The 17,017-nt window shown below is 58.2% G+C and overlaps 9 protein-coding genes across 9 annotated transcripts; 6 read left to right on the top strand and 3 right to left on the bottom strand.

The window, feature by feature from the left end:
• Positions 1-172: 172 nt before the first annotated feature.
• P168DRAFT_299841 (acyl-CoA dehydrogenase family protein) lies at positions 173-1,608 on the top strand (the record flags this gene model as incomplete). The annotated part of the gene is made up of 2 exons (XM_024838367.1): positions 173-1,336; positions 1,447-1,608. The coding sequence occupies 2 exons, from the start codon at positions 173-175 to the stop codon at positions 1,606-1,608; spliced, it is 1,326 nt and encodes a 441-aa protein (XP_024689025.1).
• Positions 1,609-1,920: 312 nt separating this feature from the next.
• Positions 1,921-2,779, top strand: P168DRAFT_293356 (uncharacterized protein). Its single transcript, XM_024837796.1, has 2 exons — positions 1,921-2,173; positions 2,232-2,779. The coding sequence occupies exons 1-2, from the start codon at positions 1,970-1,972 to the stop codon at positions 2,403-2,405; spliced, it is 378 nt and encodes a 125-aa protein (XP_024689024.1). The 5' UTR covers positions 1,921-1,969; the 3' UTR covers positions 2,406-2,779.
• P168DRAFT_68035 (uncharacterized protein) lies at positions 2,404-2,895 on the bottom strand. The gene has a single exon (XM_024842098.1). The coding sequence runs from the start codon at positions 2,859-2,861 to the stop codon at positions 2,526-2,528; it is 336 nt and encodes a 111-aa protein (XP_024689023.1). The 5' UTR covers positions 2,862-2,895; the 3' UTR covers positions 2,404-2,525.
• Positions 2,896-3,636: 741 nt separating this feature from the next.
• Positions 3,637-5,975, top strand: GbpA. The gene is made up of 3 exons (XM_024839101.1): positions 3,637-4,246; positions 4,297-4,986; positions 5,040-5,975. The coding sequence occupies exons 1-3, from the start codon at positions 3,769-3,771 to the stop codon at positions 5,804-5,806; spliced, it is 1,935 nt and encodes a 644-aa protein (XP_024689022.1). The 5' UTR covers positions 3,637-3,768; the 3' UTR covers positions 5,807-5,975.
• Positions 5,976-6,100: 125 nt separating this feature from the next.
• Positions 6,101-7,719, bottom strand: P168DRAFT_322039 (FAD/NAD(P)-binding domain-containing protein; the record flags this gene model as incomplete). The annotated part of the gene is made up of 6 exons (XM_024840528.1): positions 6,101-6,163; positions 6,212-6,539; positions 6,587-6,733; positions 6,779-6,917; positions 6,964-7,609; positions 7,660-7,719. 6 exons carry the CDS (start codon positions 7,717-7,719, stop codon positions 6,101-6,103), a joined length of 1,383 nt encoding a protein of 460 aa, XP_024689021.1.
• Positions 7,720-7,945: 226 nt separating this feature from the next.
• On the top strand, positions 7,946-11,164 carry P168DRAFT_322038 (uncharacterized protein; the record flags this gene model as incomplete). The annotated part of the gene is made up of 10 exons (XM_024840527.1): positions 7,946-7,954; positions 7,998-8,173; positions 8,221-8,581; positions 8,628-8,832; positions 9,029-9,179; positions 9,230-9,404; positions 9,449-9,815; positions 9,867-10,094; positions 10,141-10,223; positions 10,274-11,164. The coding sequence occupies 10 exons, from the start codon at positions 7,946-7,948 to the stop codon at positions 11,162-11,164; spliced, it is 2,646 nt and encodes an 881-aa protein (XP_024689020.1).
• Positions 11,165-11,298: 134 nt separating this feature from the next.
• P168DRAFT_293355 (putative glycosyl hydrolase) lies at positions 11,299-12,771 on the bottom strand. The gene has a single exon (XM_024837795.1). The coding sequence runs from the start codon at positions 12,584-12,586 to the stop codon at positions 11,435-11,437; it is 1,152 nt and encodes a 383-aa protein (XP_024689019.1). The 5' UTR covers positions 12,587-12,771; the 3' UTR covers positions 11,299-11,434.
• Positions 12,772-13,210: 439 nt separating this feature from the next.
• Positions 13,211-15,312, top strand: P168DRAFT_313284 (MFS transporter; the record flags this gene model as incomplete). Its single annotated transcript, XM_024839650.1, has 2 exons — positions 13,211-13,258; positions 13,804-15,312. The coding sequence occupies 2 exons, from the start codon at positions 13,211-13,213 to the stop codon at positions 15,310-15,312; spliced, it is 1,557 nt and encodes a 518-aa protein (XP_024689018.1).
• Positions 15,313-16,021: 709 nt separating this feature from the next.
• On the top strand, positions 16,022-16,934 carry P168DRAFT_330264 (SDR family oxidoreductase; the record flags this gene model as incomplete). Its single annotated transcript, XM_024841566.1, has 4 exons — positions 16,022-16,329; positions 16,382-16,489; positions 16,536-16,692; positions 16,749-16,934. The coding sequence occupies 4 exons, from the start codon at positions 16,022-16,024 to the stop codon at positions 16,932-16,934; spliced, it is 759 nt and encodes a 252-aa protein (XP_024689017.1).
• Positions 16,935-17,017: the final 83 nt, after the last annotated feature.

The raw sequence follows: 17,017 nt of genomic DNA, 5'->3' as shown, positions 1-17,017 counted from the left end.
GTGATCGACGTGCCGAGTGATAGACCGAGGCCCGGCGGGGTATAAATGCGGAGGCCGATCTTTGTTTACAGCTTCATTTCCACTCCATCTCCACTCCACCTCCACTTCTTATCCCCTTCTTGACAACTTGACCTCTTAACTACACTATCGCTTCATCCCCATCCATTATATCATGAATTTCGATCTCCCCCCCGACCTGGTGGCGCATCTCGCATCTTTGGATGCCTTCATCGACGAGAAGATCCTCCCTCTGCAACACGCCGACGACAACAACCGCTTCTTCGACCATCGTCGCGAGTTCGCCCGCACCGATTTGTCCAACGGGGGGCTCCCGACCGCGGAATGGGAACAGCTCCTCCGTCAGGCCCGCCAGCTCGCCGACGAAGCGGGCTTCTTCCGGTTTGCCCTCCCCACGGTCTACGGCGGCCAGGGCCACCCCCAGAGCAATGTCTGGATGACGGCTACGCGCTTCCACATGGCGTCGCATCCGGTTTATGGGGGCGGTATCGGCCTCGCCAACGACCTGCAGAACGAGCACAGTGTGGTGGGTAATTTCCCGGACGTGCTGATGCTGCACCATTTCGGCTCTGATGAACAACGTCGCACCCTCATCCCGCAGCGCCTGCGCGGCGAATTTCGTGCCACCTTCGGCCTCACCGAGCCAGACCACGGCAGTGACGCCACGTTCCTATCTACTTCGGCGATTCCGACCCCTGATGGGGGCTTCGAGATCAACGGGAGCAAGAAGTGGCAGACTGGCGCCCACCACTGCACCCATCTGATCGTCTTCGCACGCACGTCGGGAAAACCAGGGTCCGCCCGCGGCATTACGGCCTTCCTAATCCCTCGCGACACGCCGGGAGTACGGGTCGTGAGCTTCGAATGGACCTTCAACATGCCCACCGACCATGCGACCATCGCGCTAGAGGGCGTGCGGGTGCCCGCGTCGGCGGTGATCGGGCAACTCGGACAGGGACTCGCGATCGCGCAGACGTTCGTCCACGAGAACCGCATCCGCCAGGCGGCCAGCTCGTGCGGGGCGGCCAAATACTGCCTGGAGCGCAGCATCGAGCGGGCGCAGAGCCGCCAGATCTGGGGCGAGGGTCGCCGGCTCGCGGACCACCAGGCCATCCAGTTTCCCGTCGTCGAGCTCATGACGCAGGTGGAGATGCTGCGGCTGCTCATTTTCCAGACCAGCTGGGAGATGGACCGCGTGGTGGCGTCTGGGGTGCGGTGGCCGTGGGTGCAGATTGAGCGGACGCTGAGCGACAAGGTGGCCATGTGTAATTACTGGGCGAACCGACTGTGCTGCCAGGCGGCCGACCGAGCGATTCAGGTATCTTTTCTTCTTCCTTTTTTATCTCTCTCTAACCTTTCATTGATTCATCTTCTGTTTACTTCTCGCTTTTTTGTGACTTCTCATGCTGACTCGCATGCTGACGACAGATCCACGGCGGCGACGGATACTCGCGACACTACCCTTTCGAGCACATCTATCGCCACTTCCGCCGGTACCGCATTACCGAGGGCGCAGAGGAGATTCAGATGCGCAAGGTGGGTGCCTATTTGTTTGGATTTGGGGGGAAGGCCCGTTCAACCAAGATGTAGGCACGGTCGGACCATGTGTGCCTGGACACTACGCAATATGCTCTCGTTGGACTCCATCGCACTGAATTGGATTGCATGGACTGAATGAGTAAATGGACTGGAATGGACTGGAATGGAATCAGGCGTTAGCTTATTCAATGGAATCATGGGTCTTCATCAGCCCATCCGGGCCTCTGTGTATTGTAGCTGTATGGCATCAGGCTCCGTTGGGAGACTCGCTCGGACATCTTGCCACCATTCCACGTGGATGCTGTGGGAGACCAGGTTACCCCCTCCTCCTTTCTCCCGACATCCGCATCATCCTGTGGGTATCTCCCTGGCTTTCTGGAACTCGAGGCGTGGTCGCCCTGTCCGGGTCTGCATGCCTATCCTGGGGATCCCTCCACCACCAATCAGGCACGAACGGTCCCTCATTTGCTCTTTTTGTTTTGTTTTCTCTATTATCTTCTATTGTTACCATGTTATCTGCCCCAACTGGGGACTATCTCACCAGTTAGGCAGTGGACGGCGGCGACAGGCCGAACGTGGCGCGTTGGGCGATCATCCGTCGGCGAATCATGACGTGGCAAGTGGCATCGATGCTTTCGGTCTGGTCAAATGGACAGTGACTCATTTTCCGACAGCTCTGCATCCTCGACATCCCAGGAGGAATGATGTCAGGGCACGAAAATAGCAGAGACAACAGATGGGGTGGTCGGTGCTCTCTGCCCCTCTCTGTGTCTTCCCCGTTTCAGGGCTCGAGTCAGGCACTTGACAACGTTTCAGATTCAGATATACCAACCAACCCACCAGCCTGACGATGCGGAGACCCTCCTGCCAGGGCGGAGCTCACATGAGAATGCAATCAGGGACAGAGACTGGGAGATGCGATCTCTGACTAAGAAGCCTGGGATCCACTGAAAGAGCGGTGAATGGCCTCATTTTTGGTCCCGATTGTACCTGTCGAGCCTTGATAGGTCCTTGGCCTTCGGTCGATCCAACGGTGGAGCGTTCGACTCCCAACTCTCTTGTCGGCTCTTCTGGTAATGCAGCTGGCTTGGTCTGGGTTTCCTCTCGGTTCTCGCGACTGATCTGGCAGTGTCATGGCCCGTCGTCGTCCAGCACGTCGGCGATTTCTGCGGCCGCTGCCAGGCTGGCTGGTGTATAAGAGAGCAGCTCACCAGGATGGGACAGAATGTAGAATGAAATCCTCTATGTTCAACAGACATTGTAAATCTACTTGATTCCATCTGGAACTCTTTGACAGAGTCCATCTACCATCCCCACGCACCCCGCCCCCATCGCGATATCCACCTTATGATCTCCACCCTCCGCTCGTTCCTGGCTCAGCTCTGTCCGTGTCGGAGAATGGAGTGCTCTGCCTCTCGCCAGTCTTCCTCCTCCCGATTCCCCTTCTTCTTCAGCCTGTGGTCGTCGCCGTCACCGTCACCGTCACCGTCGACGCCACCGGCCCGGACACAGCAGACCGCGTCGACCCAGACGACAACTAAGAGTCCGTTGTTGCCCGCCGTCAATGCTCGTCGCGCGCCCGAACGCGAGGCCGAGGACCGCGAGTCGGTCGGCCAGCGGGCCACGGGGGAGATGTCTGCCCTCGTCGGCCTAGAGAACGTCAAACGCCAGCTCCAGGGCGTGCAGAGCTGGGTCCAGATTTGCCGCCGTCATGGCCGGGATCCCCGCAACGAGGGATATAGCATCGCCCTGCAAGGTAATCCTGGCACGGGCAAGACGACCATCGCCGGGATCTACGCCCGCATGCTGTTCGCCATCGACATATCCGACACCGAGACCATCCGCCAGACGTCGGGCAACGAGCTGATTGCGCTGGGCGTGAAAGGCACTCAGCAGCTGCTGCAGAGCGTTGTCGACGTCGCCCCGGCCGCCCGCACGGCCGGCGCCGTCATCATCGACCACCCCCGCGGTCTGTCGAAGCGTCTGAAGACGCACCGACAGATCGTCGACACAATCGCCGACGCCATGGAACGACCCGCCGGCCGTATCGTCGTCATTTTCACCGGCGACTCGGAAGACCTGGACGCCTTCTTCAAGGAGCACGCCCGCATCCACCGCCGCATCTGCAGCACCATCACCTTCGATGACTTCGACCGACCGGACCTCCAGGCCTTGCTCAGTCGCCGCATCGGCGAGGAGTACCACGACCGCATGCAGCTCGAGGGCGGCGTCGACGGGCCTTACCTGCAAGCCGCCGCCCGCCGGCTGGCCCGCGGACGCGGCCGCAAGGGTTTCACCAACGTCTACGCCGTTCGCGAGCTCGTCAAGACCATCGCTCACCGGCAGGTTCAGTGCCTGATGGAGCAGCGCGACAACGGGGTGGACGAGGTCGACTACTTCTTCTTCTCCCGTGAGGATCTCCTGGGCCCCAGCCCGGGTGACGTCAAGGAGCGCAGCGAGTCGTGGGCCCAGCTGCACGCCCTCGTCGGCCAAGACGCGGTCAAGACATCCATCCGCGAGGTTGTCGACACCGCCGACGAGAACTACTGGCGCGAGACGCGCAACCAGCGCCGTCTTCCGATGCGACTGCACCGCATCTTCGCCGGGCCTGTCGGCACGGGCAAGAAGACCGCCGCGGCGCTGTATGCGCACATCTTGTACGAGATGGGCCTTCTGAGCAGCGATGAAGGTGATTATTGCTCTTTTCCCCAGTCAAGATGAATGATGCTAACCATCCAGTCAACATCCATCACCTGTCATCGCTTCCCCGACCCGCGCCCCACGCCGGCCTCGCCCCCGAAGGACAGGCGCTTATCCTCGACATATCCGGAGACGGCACCCCGGACAGCACTGTCATCGACATCCTCGCCGCCGAGATGTCCTCGGGCTACGAAAATCGCTGCATCATCCTGCTGGGCGACTCGGCCGCCATCGCCGCGTTGCCGGACTCCATCAAGCAGGCGACCCGGTTTGAGCAGCACCTGATCCCCTTCCAGGGCTTCTCCCAAGAGGAGCTGGAGCAGCTGCTGCAGAACAAGCTGCAAGACCAGGGTGTCGACACCACCCCGGACGCCTTCCAGGCTGCCGTCGACATCCTGACGAGCGCCCGCATGCGCAAGGACTTCGACAACGCTCGCGCCGTCGACCGTCTGCTGCTTGTTGCCCACCACCACTACGAGGCGCGCCGTGCCCAGGCACCCTCCGCGGGCGCCACGCTCGACCGCGTGCTCGAGGCGGAGGACTTCGACGCCGGCTCCATCGGCGGCGGGGCGGCCCTGTCCTTCCGCGAGGAGCTGCGCCACACCATAGTCCCGGACGAGATTACCTCTGTGCTGAAGCGGTACCATCGCGAGATGAAGACTGCATGGCTGCAGGGTCAAGACCCGGGCAAACGGGTGCCGTGCACGCTGGTCTTCAAGGGAGGATCTGGTAAGTAACCACCCAATTACAACACAATCTCTGTCCGCTCTAACATCGCCTAGGCAGCGGCAAGAAGACAGTTGCGCGTCAACTCGGCACGCTCTACTACAAGATGGGCGTCTTGGACAGCGACGAGCTGATCGACTGCTCCGTCGCCGACCTCATCTCATCCCACCCCGGCCACTCGTCGCTCCGGACGCGGTCCCAACTAGAAGCCAGCCGCGGCAAGGTGCTCTTCATCGACGACGCCCACCGCTTGACCGAGAACGACTCTGCCGTCCAGGCCATGGACGAGCTGATCTACCTCCTCCCCCGCTACGCAGGCCACATGGTGGTCATCCTGGCGGGCCCGCCCTCCGAGATGGACCACCTGCTCGCCAACCGGCCGCGCCTGTCAGGTCTCTTCCAGGAGGAAATTGTCTTCCGCTGCCCGACGCCCCGCGAGTGTCTGCGTCTGCTCGATCGTTATCTCGACGAGCACATCCCTACGCCGCGGCCGTACCTGATCGACACGCAGGTGCAGAGCCACCGCGAGTTTACTCGCGCCGTCCAGGTCCTCTCCATGTTCCCCTGCTGGAGCAACGCGCGGGACATCAAGCTCCTGGCCAGGTGGATGGTCTCGGCCGCCGTCCGCGACATTCCGCTCGACGGCACCCCGTTGCCCCCCGTGCAGCTGTCCGAGGACCAGGCCATGACCTGCATGATCAAGCTGTTCAACCTCAAGCGTGACCGGCTGCGATACAACCAGGACCCCAAGGCCCGGATGTTGCCCCGGATCTTGTCCCAGCCGCGCTGCACCGAGCGCACTGGCGTCCGATTCCCGGTCTGAGTGCCGTGACTGTATGACTATTGACTGGGGTGTTGCATAGTGGATGTTGCATTGTGGATAGATTGCATGGTAACTACATGTGTACATTCGTTGTCTTTCATTTGTTCTCTTTCATTTGTTCTTTTTCTTTTGTTTCCACCGGTGCTGGTCGCCGGGTTGATTGCATGACAAGACTGGTATATTATGGCTACGACGTGATAATGATGAAATGAAACTCCACATATTTACTTGAATCTTTTACATCTTTAGCTCCGATCCTGCATATCATATGTAGATACTATGGATATTAACTCCCTATAGTCGAGAGAACACCCCGTCTGTCGCACCCCCCGCTCTCATCCCCCAGTTCCGATCGACCTGCGTCCATTAGCTCTGCACGGCCATCTCTGCCCAGATAAAACCTACATCCGCAATATGGTCGTATCCCAACAGCTTCGGAGCCAGCCCGGGATCTCGCCAGGCCAGGGCCTCCCCCTCGGGTGTCGGAACCATCTGCATCTTGGCGTCGCGCTGACGCTGCTCCTCTCCATCGTGGAGATGATAGAGGTACTGCTGCAGGTTTCCCCTTTCGACAACCATCTTAGTGCGAGCCTTGCGGCATTTCTGGAACACGTCGAGCGCGTGTCGCTTTTGCCCGATGAAGGCGGCCGACGATTTGGAGATGGACGGGTCGTTGGGCAGCCGCGAGAGACATTCGCCGAGGACGGCGGCGTCTTCGAAGGCCATTCCGGCTCTGGTCGTGTATTAGTCGCTGCTGGGTTCGTTGTGAAGAGCGCTTACCCTGACGCGAGATACGGCAGCGTCGCGTGCACGGCGTCGCCAATCATCACCCACGAGCCGGAGGGATGTGTCCAGTCGTAGTCGCCGAACCGGATACACAGTCGCCATTTGTGCACCGATTGGCACAGTTTCAACAGTTTCTCAATCCTACCCTATCAGACCCGGCTTCGACACTGTGCAGAGAGAGCCTACCGTGGATCCCACCCCTCGAACAGTGCACACATCTCCTGCACATTGCCCTCGACCGTCGAGGCGAGCGACTCTTCAGGAATGTCGTCTGGCACCAGGAGCACCATGTTGAACAGCTCTCCGTTGCGAAGCACGTAGTTAACTATCTGATTAGAATTTTCGCCGTCTCTAATATCAGGAAAACATACCTGCATGGGCATCCGGCCCCAACCAGTAATTCACCTGCGGGCTCGTGACCAGCGGCTCCAGCTCTGGGTCCTTGCGCATCTCCTCCGTCGACAGCAGCAACCGGTATGCCAGATCGCCGGTCTTGACTGGCGGATCACTTCTCCCCAGCAGTGACTCGGTCAGTTTGCCAAACACGCCGTCGGCCCCGATCACCAAGTCCCCGGGCCAGCTCCGCCCATCTTCCGCGACCGCCGTGGAACTCGCCCCGTCGGGGCTCACGACGATGTCGATGATCTTCGCATTGCAGATGATCTCCACGCCCAGCTCTACCGCGCGGTCAACCAGACATCGGTGTAGATCGGCGCGGTGGAAGTCGCGGTACCAGCACCCCGGGTATCCCCGTTCGGACTCGGCGAAGTCTAGCGACGAGATCATATTGCCCTTCCAGCCGACGAAGTTGCACACGGTGGGTGCGGTCATGTGCGGGGTAAGAGCTTTCTCCAGACCCCAGTGTTGGAGCACTCGCGAGCTATTCGGGAGGATCTGGATGCCGGCGCCGATTTCTTTGATCTCCGGGGCGACTTCGAGGACTTGCACTGCGTGGCCGGCCAGTGCGCAGCTGATGGCTGTTCCTAGGCCTGCGAGGCCCGCTCCAATGATGACGACCTACTGCTGTTAGTCGATTCTCCGCAGGGATGGAATGGAGGTCATCGTACCCGGAGTCGGCAGGCCTCGTCGCGGACCTCCTGTTGTTTGATGTGGATGCGTGGTGCCATGGTGGGGAAGATTGCAGTGTGTGATGAGGAGACAGTCCGATCGAAGGGCCTTTATGTCAGTCTAGTTATCGCTTTCAACGATTGGCACCATGTATCGATAGTCCAAAGATGGGGGTGGTTTGCCTCCTGTAGAACGGCGGGGATGTCGCTGCAGGCATAAATGATGGCTCAGCTGAGGTTCCAAATACCAACAAGTCCAACACATCGCATTTATCTTACGCTTACAATGTCTAGAGTATGTCTCCATGCTACTCAAACCTTCCTCGCTGACTCCGTAGTTTTCTCTCCAAGGAAGAACAGCCCTCGTCACCGGCGGCGCCCGGGGATGCGGTCTCGCCTTTGCGCAAGGACTGGCCGAAGCGGGTGCTAACGTGACCATCTTCGACATGGTCGAGCCGGAGGCCCAATTCCACGCCATTGAAAAGACGTGTGGTGTGCGAACAGCCTATTACAAGTAGGTGATGTGCGTGGCGTGCAGGCGAGCCGTAGCTGATCGCACAGGGTGGACGTATCCTCCGAATCCTCCCTCGCGGCCGGATTCCAGCAATTCCAGGCCGACTTCAACAACGCGCTCGATATCTGCGTACCGTGTGCCGGTATCAACCGCCATCTACCCTTCCTAGAGTTTACCTACGAGGCCCACCAGAGCCTGCTGTCTGTCAATGTCGTGGGCCTCTACTTCACGGCCCAACTGGCAGCCCGACAGATGATCGCCAATGGCACCAAGCATGGCAGTATTGTGCTGGTGGCCAGCATGGCGAGCCACATCGCCGTGCGCAGCCAGCTGTGCAGTGCATACTGCGGTTCCAAAGCGGCCGTACGAGGCATGTGTCCTGCCATCGCGAAGGAACTGGCGGAATATGTGAGCTGCACTTCCCATGCGCCCAGTTTATCGGCTAATCCGGTAGAATATCCGTGTCAACTCCATCTCGCCCGGCTACGTACGCACCGAGATGACTGCATCCGTAGGTGACTGGTTCCCCCGCTCCACTTCTGCGCTGACGGACCAGTTTCCCCATCTCCTGGAGGGATGGAAATCCGAAACGATGAACGGACGGATCGCCGAGCCGGAGGATATCATGGGGGCGTGTGTCTTCCTCGCCAGTGACGCCAGTTCGTACATGACGGGGCAGGATATAGTCGTGGATGGGGGTGTCACTCGATGGTAGTAGCTATGATCGGCAGACTTAATAAACACCATTGATTGTTCAAAAGTGGGGGGGGGGCTACCCCATCCATCCTGTGAGGGGATCATGTCGTATCTCCGCATCGCATTCCGCGGATTCACTTATATTCCACGCTCCAGTAGACCAGATGAAGCGGAAATTAGAAAAGGTAGAACTAAACGACTCGATCATGGCCCCTGGTGCGGATCACGAAGGATTCGTCGACGACGGCGCGGTCGATGCATCCACCACCGTGGTCATTGCCGGTGCTGGACCGTCTGGGTTGATGCTAGCGTAGTCACCCTACTATCCCACCGTGTTTTCCATCAAACTAATGGCATCAGATGCAATCTCGTTCGCTTTGGGATTGACGTAACGATCCTTGATGACCGACCCGACAAAACATCCACCGGAAAGGCCGACGGAATCCAGCCCAAGACGATCGAGACATTAAAACAACTGCGACTAGCCGATCCGTTGTTGAGGCATGCGGCGCGTGTGTATGATATTGCATTTTGGGTACGTGAATCATTCGTGACGTTCGACAGGCACTAACGGACTAGGAATCCACCCCCGATCAACCCCTGCGACGAACAGGCCGTCAAACCCATTACCCGGACCACCTTGTGGGCGCATCTGATCCCTATATTGTATTGGCACACCAGGGCATGCTGGAGGATGTGTTCATCGACGATATCGAGTCTCGCGGCGTGTCTGTCCTTCGCAACAGCTCGTTCGTCTCGTGCGCGCGGGTGTCTGGTGGTCGCGGACTGGTCGTGTCCTACGATGACCTCGACAGCAAGTCAACTAAGAAAATTCGGGCAGACTATCTTGTCGGGTGCGATGGCGCGAGGTCCATGGTTAGGACCTTCATCCCAGATGCACCGCTGGAGGGAGAGATGACCAACGCATCCTGGGGCGTGCTCGACGGTGAGATTTTGTCTTTCACTCCAGCTCAGACCCTCATCTAACACGATCTAGGAGTTATTGATACCGACTTTCCCGACCTCTGGAGCAAAGTCGCCGTGCGTTCCCACGAGGGGGGCTCCATCCTGTGGATTCCCCGAGAGCGCAACATGACGCGACTATACGTCGAGTTGAGCGCAACGGATGGAGAACGGGTAGAAAAGTCCAAAGCCACGCCAGAGTACGTGATTCAACGCGCAAGGCAGGCCATGCATCCATTCCGCCTCGAGTGGAAGAACATCGGTAGGTGTGGCCTCTCCCGAAGACCGAGGACAGACTGACAGGATAGAATGGTTTGGCAATTACGTTGTGGGTCAGCGCGTGGCCAAACACTTTGCGGACCCGGCCTTGCAGGTATTCATCGCCGGCGATGTACGTGTCCTCTCTTTCTATCCAAAGAAATGCGCTTCTAACGGATATAGGCCGGACACTGCCACTCGGCCCTCGCGGCGCAAGGCGCCAACACCAGCATGCACGATAGTTTCAACCTCGCCTGGAAGATCAACCTAGTCTCGCGTGGGCTGGCATCGCCCGCACTACTGTCAACCTACGAGGAGGAGCGCCGCAAGATCGCCCGCGATCTCATCAATTTCGATGCAGGTCACTGTCAAGCTTTTGCCCAGGGAGAGGCCGCTCTGGCGAAGAACTTCAACGACAACATCCGGTTTATCTCGGGTGTGGGCGCCGAGTATTCATCTGGCACGTTGACCATGTCTTCTCTAGAGCCATCGACCGCAACCCTCCGTCCTGGTGCCCTGATGCTCCCTGCCCGGGTGACTCGGTACATCGACGCCAACCCCGTCGACATCCAGCTCGATATCCCCATGCTCGGACAGTTCCGCCTGTATCTGTTTGCGCCTGACCTCAAAGCTTCCCTACCCTTCTTGAGCACCCTGTGCCAGCAGCTGGACGCAGCGTCGTCGCTGGGTCGGGTGGCTCTCCAGGCCGACACATCCTATCAGAACAAGCCGCGAGGACAGTCAGAAGCAGACGCATTTGCCCAACATCAGAGATACACCCCGGTGTCCCAGATCCTGACGTATGCCCTGGTCACGCAGTCTCCCCAATCGGCGTTTGAGGTTGCGGATCTGCCTGAAGCGCTGCAGAAGAGTCGGTGGACGTTATACCTGGACGGTGGTGACACGCCCCACTGTACGGTCAAGTGGATGGACAGGTTGGGGGAGAACGAAGCCGGGGTCGTGATTGTCCGACCGGATGGGTATGTCGGGGCAGTCCACAACTGGGGTGTAGAAGAAGGGCAAGGAGCAGCGAAATGGGTGGATGGTTATTTCAAGGGGTTTCTCGTTGATTGAGGTGTTGTGGTGTATTCACTTGGTTGTGATCCATATATAGATCAACATCACTTCAACCAACTATACCTGTCCACGCATTACATCTACGCACCAAATCCTGAAATCTTGGAATAATAGCAATCATTATCCAGTTGATTCAAAATACTGCAAAGGCAAATGGTCAACTTCAGGTACAGAAGCCTCGTCAGGCTGTTTATTATACCAAGTGACCGCAACGGCAACTCCCCCCAACGTCAATGCGCGCTTTTCTTCGGATGATGCTCCATTGGATTATTTCCGAGTCTGATTGAGAGCCGCGGCGGCAATCAACGCATCGCAGGCCGAGCCCTGGGTGGAAGCGTCGGCGTCTGCATAAGGCCCGGACCAGCGCAGCCCGAGGCGGTTGTCCTCGTCACGGTCGCGATCCCAGCTACTGTCCGCATTGCGTCGAATAAAGGACTCGATCTCACGATCAGGGGCTGCCTGATGCAGTCGGATCAGATTGCGCATGAAAACCCCCTTGAACTGTGGCCCATCGGCCCCGCAGTCCGGCTCGCACGGTTCCTGCAGCACACCGTCGGAGTTGCTCAGCGCGTGGATCCCTCCCAGGGCGATGTCGCGAGCGGTCGACAGGTAGGACTGGTCAGACTGGAGCTGGGAGAGCTCCACGAGGGCCCCCAGAATGACGCCCTGGTTGTAGCTCCACACCGTGTCCTGGTCGTTCTTGCAGGTCGATAGGTCTAGCCCGTTGTTGATGGTGTGTTGGTCGTTGATGAGGCCACTGTCGGAGAACCACTGCCATGCCTTCAACGCCCAGTCCTGTAAGGTGTCGGCCTGCTCTGGAACCCTGCGTGCTAGATGGGCGGCGACGCTGATGAACAGTTCGTTCTCGATCGCCCCGTTCTCCGTGTGCTGCTTGTTCCACCACAATCCGCCGCACGTCGCGCCCCAGCCCGTAGTCATGTCCGTGAATATATGGACGGCCGTGTCAAGGTATCGCTGGTCCCCCGTCACGTCGAATGCCTGGATCCAGGCGAGCGCCCACCATCCCTCGTCGTCGTACATGGCGTTGGTGAAGTCGGGGAATGCATCCGTGGAGACACTGTGCTGAGTGCCTAGGTTTGCTGTCTGTACATTCAGGTTCACCGTCCGCTGTGCTGCATTCGGTTTATAATTCGGTGCCTGGGTCCATGTATTGTTGAAGACAGAGGCACTCGCATTCAGAAACGAGGGATCAACCGCCGCCAGATCGCCCAACACTGTTAGGCAATTGGCGCCATTCCACCAGCCTGTGGTCTCCCAGAGCCCAGTCGTCGTGTTGTACCACCCCTGCAGGGTATCGACGGCTAACCGCGCGTGCTCTTGGTAGTTTCCGTTCGCCCGATGAGACATACGTCCCTCGAGGGCATTTGTCATACCCAGGCTGGCGACCGTGGCTAGCATTTTCCAATCCAAGGACAACATCTCGAGACATGACTTCCAGCGAATCCGAGCAACGGGCAGTGGTGGGAGCACTGCACTGTCCTAGGGGGATTGGGTGTTCACATTCCTGGGTGCGACCGGTATGCTGGCCGTGACACGACCCTGACACGAAGCCGGTTTCCGCCAGTCTTCTTGTCAGTTCCAAGCTCGATATTGTTGATGAGCGACATGGCATCAATGTCGATGGCCCGGTGGAGTTAAGCCGGATTGAACTTTCTCGCGCTGAATTGCATCAGAACAGGGTTCAAGGGACCCGGGCTATAACATCCGACAATTATCCGGAAGTGATGGTAGACGTCGCATTGTCAGGCGTATGAAACCAAATTGCCCGGACAGTAGAGAGTGCGAATTTCAGCGCCCCTGGCTGCCACCGCAAAGGGAACTATCAGTCGCGGCATTGAACGCACCGCGATCGATCTGGAGCCAGTTGATATTCCCAATACCAACGGCCTCCTGCCGACATGGTCATTATCCCGGTTCTCTGCAAGGGACGATTGACCATGATCGTCAAACGGCATCCCAATGTGGCGCAATATTCCGGATTCTTGCACCCTTCCAAAACAATTCCGTCAATACCCAACTGCCATGGACAATCATTGTCTAACCCGACTCCCGACGGAATTTCCGACGGAAGTTGCAAGGCCAGTGGAAAGAAATGGAGAAACGGTCGGAGTGGAGACGTGACCCCTGGAAAGCCTCCGGTCGTGACCAATCTTAACCCTAGCCACGACCCATTGCGTCTATCGACCGGGTGGGTCGTATGGACGACGGACCGCCGGATTGGGGGAATTATTGTCGTCCGATTGGCCATGCGGGTTCCGCTCTAGCTTGGTCAGGATTTGATAAGAATTGATCAGAATTGATCATGTCTTGTGGGTCCAACGCTGGGGACGATTGGCGATCGTGCAGGTCTTGCCGCCGGCTTCTCATGAGCCATCCCAGTCAACAAGCTTTCTCCCGGCGTGAGGGCGGACTGGGTCTAAACTTATATTTAATAGCGTCGACGCCCCAACCGGAGGATCGATTCCTGGTTGGATTGGCGCATTCCTCTCTTCATCAGAGTTTTGGCCGTGCCTTGTCGTCGACGACTTTCCCTCACGATCCCCCCTCCCCCTGAGTGATCGCCCTCAGCCGCCGAGATGACTGACGTCGACACGGACAACAAAGGGGGCGGACAGGATCTCGATGTGCAACGGACTCAGACGACCTGGCCCGCCGTCAAAAGCATGGGCCCCCTGCGCGAGGCCGTCTTCGTCTTCATCGCGTGCATGGCCCAGTTCATGACCCAGGCCGGCCTCGGCTCTACCCTCGCGCCGCTGACCATCATCGGCGAGGATTTGGGCGTCCACAACGACGGCATTCTCAGCTGGTTCATCGCGGGGTATTCCCTGACCTCGGGGACCTTCATCCTGTTTTTCGGCCGCCTCGGGGACCTGATCGGTTATCGCCCCGTGTTCATACTCGGCTTCGCCTGGTTTTCCCTCTGGTCGATCGTCGCCGGGCTTAGTGTCTACAGCAACCACATCCTCTTCATTTTTGCCCGTACCCTGCAGGGCTTGGGCCCGGCGATGCTGCTCCCCAACGCGCTCGCCATCCTGGGGTCCACGTACCCCCCGGGCACCAAGAAGAACATGGTCTTCTCCCTGTTCGGCGCGACCGCGCCCAACGGGGCTATCATCGGGGGCGTTTTCGCGGCCCTGTTCAGCCAGTTGGCCTGGTGGCCGTGGACCTTCTGGGCCTGTGCCATCGCCTGCGCCATCTTCGCCGTCGTGGGATGCATGGTTATCCCTCCCATCTACCACGAACCGGAGCACCCCCCGCGCACCGTGAAGGACTGGATCCAGCAGCTCGACGTCATAGGGGCCGTTCTCGGCGTCGGCGGGCTCGTCCTTATCAATGTCGCCTGGTGTCAGGGCCCCGTGGCCGGTTGGACGACGGTCTACGTCTACGTTGTGCTCATCATTGGGGCCGTGCTGCTGGCCCTTTTCTTCGCCTGGGAGCTGTGGATCGCCACGCACCCGCTCATCCCGCTGCACGCCTTGTCCCTCGACGTCCTCTACGTCCTGGGCTGCATGGCCTGCGGCTGGGGCAGCTTCGGCATCTGGGTCTACTACTTCTGGCTCTTCCTCGAGCACATCCGGGGGAACACCCCCTTGCTGTCCGCCGCGCAGTTCGCCCCCCCGTGCATCTCCGGCCTGATCGCCGCCTTCACCACCGGATATCTCATGGGCCGTCTGCGCCCTGCATGGATTATGCTCATGTCCATGGTCGCCTTCGCCCTGGGTGTTGTGTTCCTGGCCATCGCGCCCGTCGGGCAGACCTACTGGGCCCTGACGTTCGTGTCCCTCGTCATCACCCCGTGGGGGATGGACATGTCGTTTCCTGCGAGCACCGTGCTGCTGTCTGATGCCGTCGAGCGCCACCACCAGGGCATCGCCGCGTCGCTGGTCACCACCGTCGTCAACTACAGCATCTCCTTGGGGTTGGGCTTCGCGGGCACCGTCGAGGTACACGTCAACCGAGGAGGGAAAAACTTCCACGACAAATTGTTCGGCTATCGGGCGGCCCTGTATATGGGAATTGGACTTGCGGGGCTGGGAGTGGCCACTAGTCTGGTGTATCTGGTTAAGACGAAGGTGAAGCGCACGACTCCATCGGTCGAAGAGGGCGAGAAACAAGCACAATAGATTAGAGTGGGACGACATCCGTTTTAAAGTATAGATGTATATAAGGATGAAAATGACCAACTATATGTAATTTCCCTGCTAGCCCCCCTTCTCAGACCATCTCATAGTGGATCGGCCGGCCACCGATAGATGCTTAGTGCTCATAGACCGATGGCCACGATGAGGTTGGGGTGGCATCTCACTAACCTGTTCGCCCCGCTCGCTGGCTCAACATACGTCCTATGACATTGCGAGCCGTCCCTGGTTTCAACGACATGGTAACATTCGGTCAGCCTGTCGCTTTGTGCGGCCCCACCTAAGCCAAACCCATCAGCAAGGCGAAGAACGGTCCAGCGCGTCGTCATTGGTGTGTTCGTCTAATGATCGGTCGATCTAACCATTGTTTGTACTTTTTGGAGATATGACACCATCACGCACCCGTGCTCTATCCCCTACGACTGGATATAACTTTGAAATATGAAACAGTTGGGAAGAACACGACTGGCTCCATTTGTAATCTTGCAATTGCGAGAACCTTCAGGCGCGGTGAAGTTAGGGACTAACTGATTTCCTTTGATTTATAAGTCAACCGCTGATTTCAAAGCAATAGACTAGCTTGTTGGTCACTGGACGAGGCTGTATATATATCTGGATGAGGTCCTCGTCCTCGTGTCCACACTAGGCATTCAAATTTATGCGATATCATTGAAACCCCAGAACCACCCTCACGATGGCATCTTATTTAATCACCGGCGCCTCCCGCGGCATTGGTCTTGCGATAGTCCATATCCTCGCATCTAAGCCATCGTCGGAAATGTCTGTGGTGTTTGCTGCCGCCCGTACAGAAAGCGACGAACTGAAGCAGCTCATCGCGACTGCAGAAAACCGCGTGCGCTGGGTGCAGCTTGACATTATCGACAAGGAGAGCATTGAGCGGGCAACCGCCCAAGTGACCGAGGCGTTGGACGGTAAAGGCCTCGACGTGCTGATCAACAACGCCGGCATTATGCCCTGGACAGTGGGTGGAATCGAGGCCATGTATATTGACCCTTACTCGTCTTCCTAGTCTCTCTCCTAACCATACTTTCAGGAACGATCTTGACTCCACCTTCCACATCAACGTAACCGGTGTTCACCTGGTGACGCAGAGTCTTCTCCCATTGCTGAAAACGGGCACCCTCAAGAAGGTGGTCAACGTGTAAGAACGCTTCTGATACCTCGTCCGTCAGTGCTGACCGGGATAGATCGACGACTGTGGGATCGATTGGCATGGCCGCCACGTACCAGTTATTCACTGTCCCCGCATACAAGATCGCGAAGGCCGCCCTCAATATGTTGACAGTTCAGTATGCCCAGTCGCTCATCGACCAAGGGTTCACATTTATAGCCGTCTCCCCCGGGGTATGTCATTTCTAGACCCTAGCAACGTGACCTCAACCGTGCTGACCGACGAGTAGTGGGTTAAGACAGATCTGGGGGGCGAAGGCGCGGACTTGACCGCGGAACAGAGTGCCAACGCAGTGTTGGATATCATCTTCCACAAGTCCGCTGCTGATACGGGGAAATTCTTCAATATTCGTGTCGCTGGGTGGGAAGACGCCGAGGGTCTTAACCGATATGATGGCGCGCAGGTTCCTTGGTAAGCGGGATTGGCGGCATACACAGATCAGACCTTGTCATAGCTAGTTAGTTTCGGATATCGCAAATGGCGTGAAAGCCTTGAAAG

Source organism: Aspergillus campestris (assembly GCF_002847485.1).
Source record: "Aspergillus campestris IBT 28561 chromosome Unknown P168scaffold_14, whole genome shotgun sequence".
NCBI lineage: Eukaryota > Fungi > Ascomycota > Eurotiomycetes > Eurotiales > Aspergillaceae > Aspergillus > Aspergillus campestris.
The sequence above is the reverse complement of the archived record's forward strand: the minus strand, read 5'-3'. Positions and strand labels throughout refer to the sequence as shown.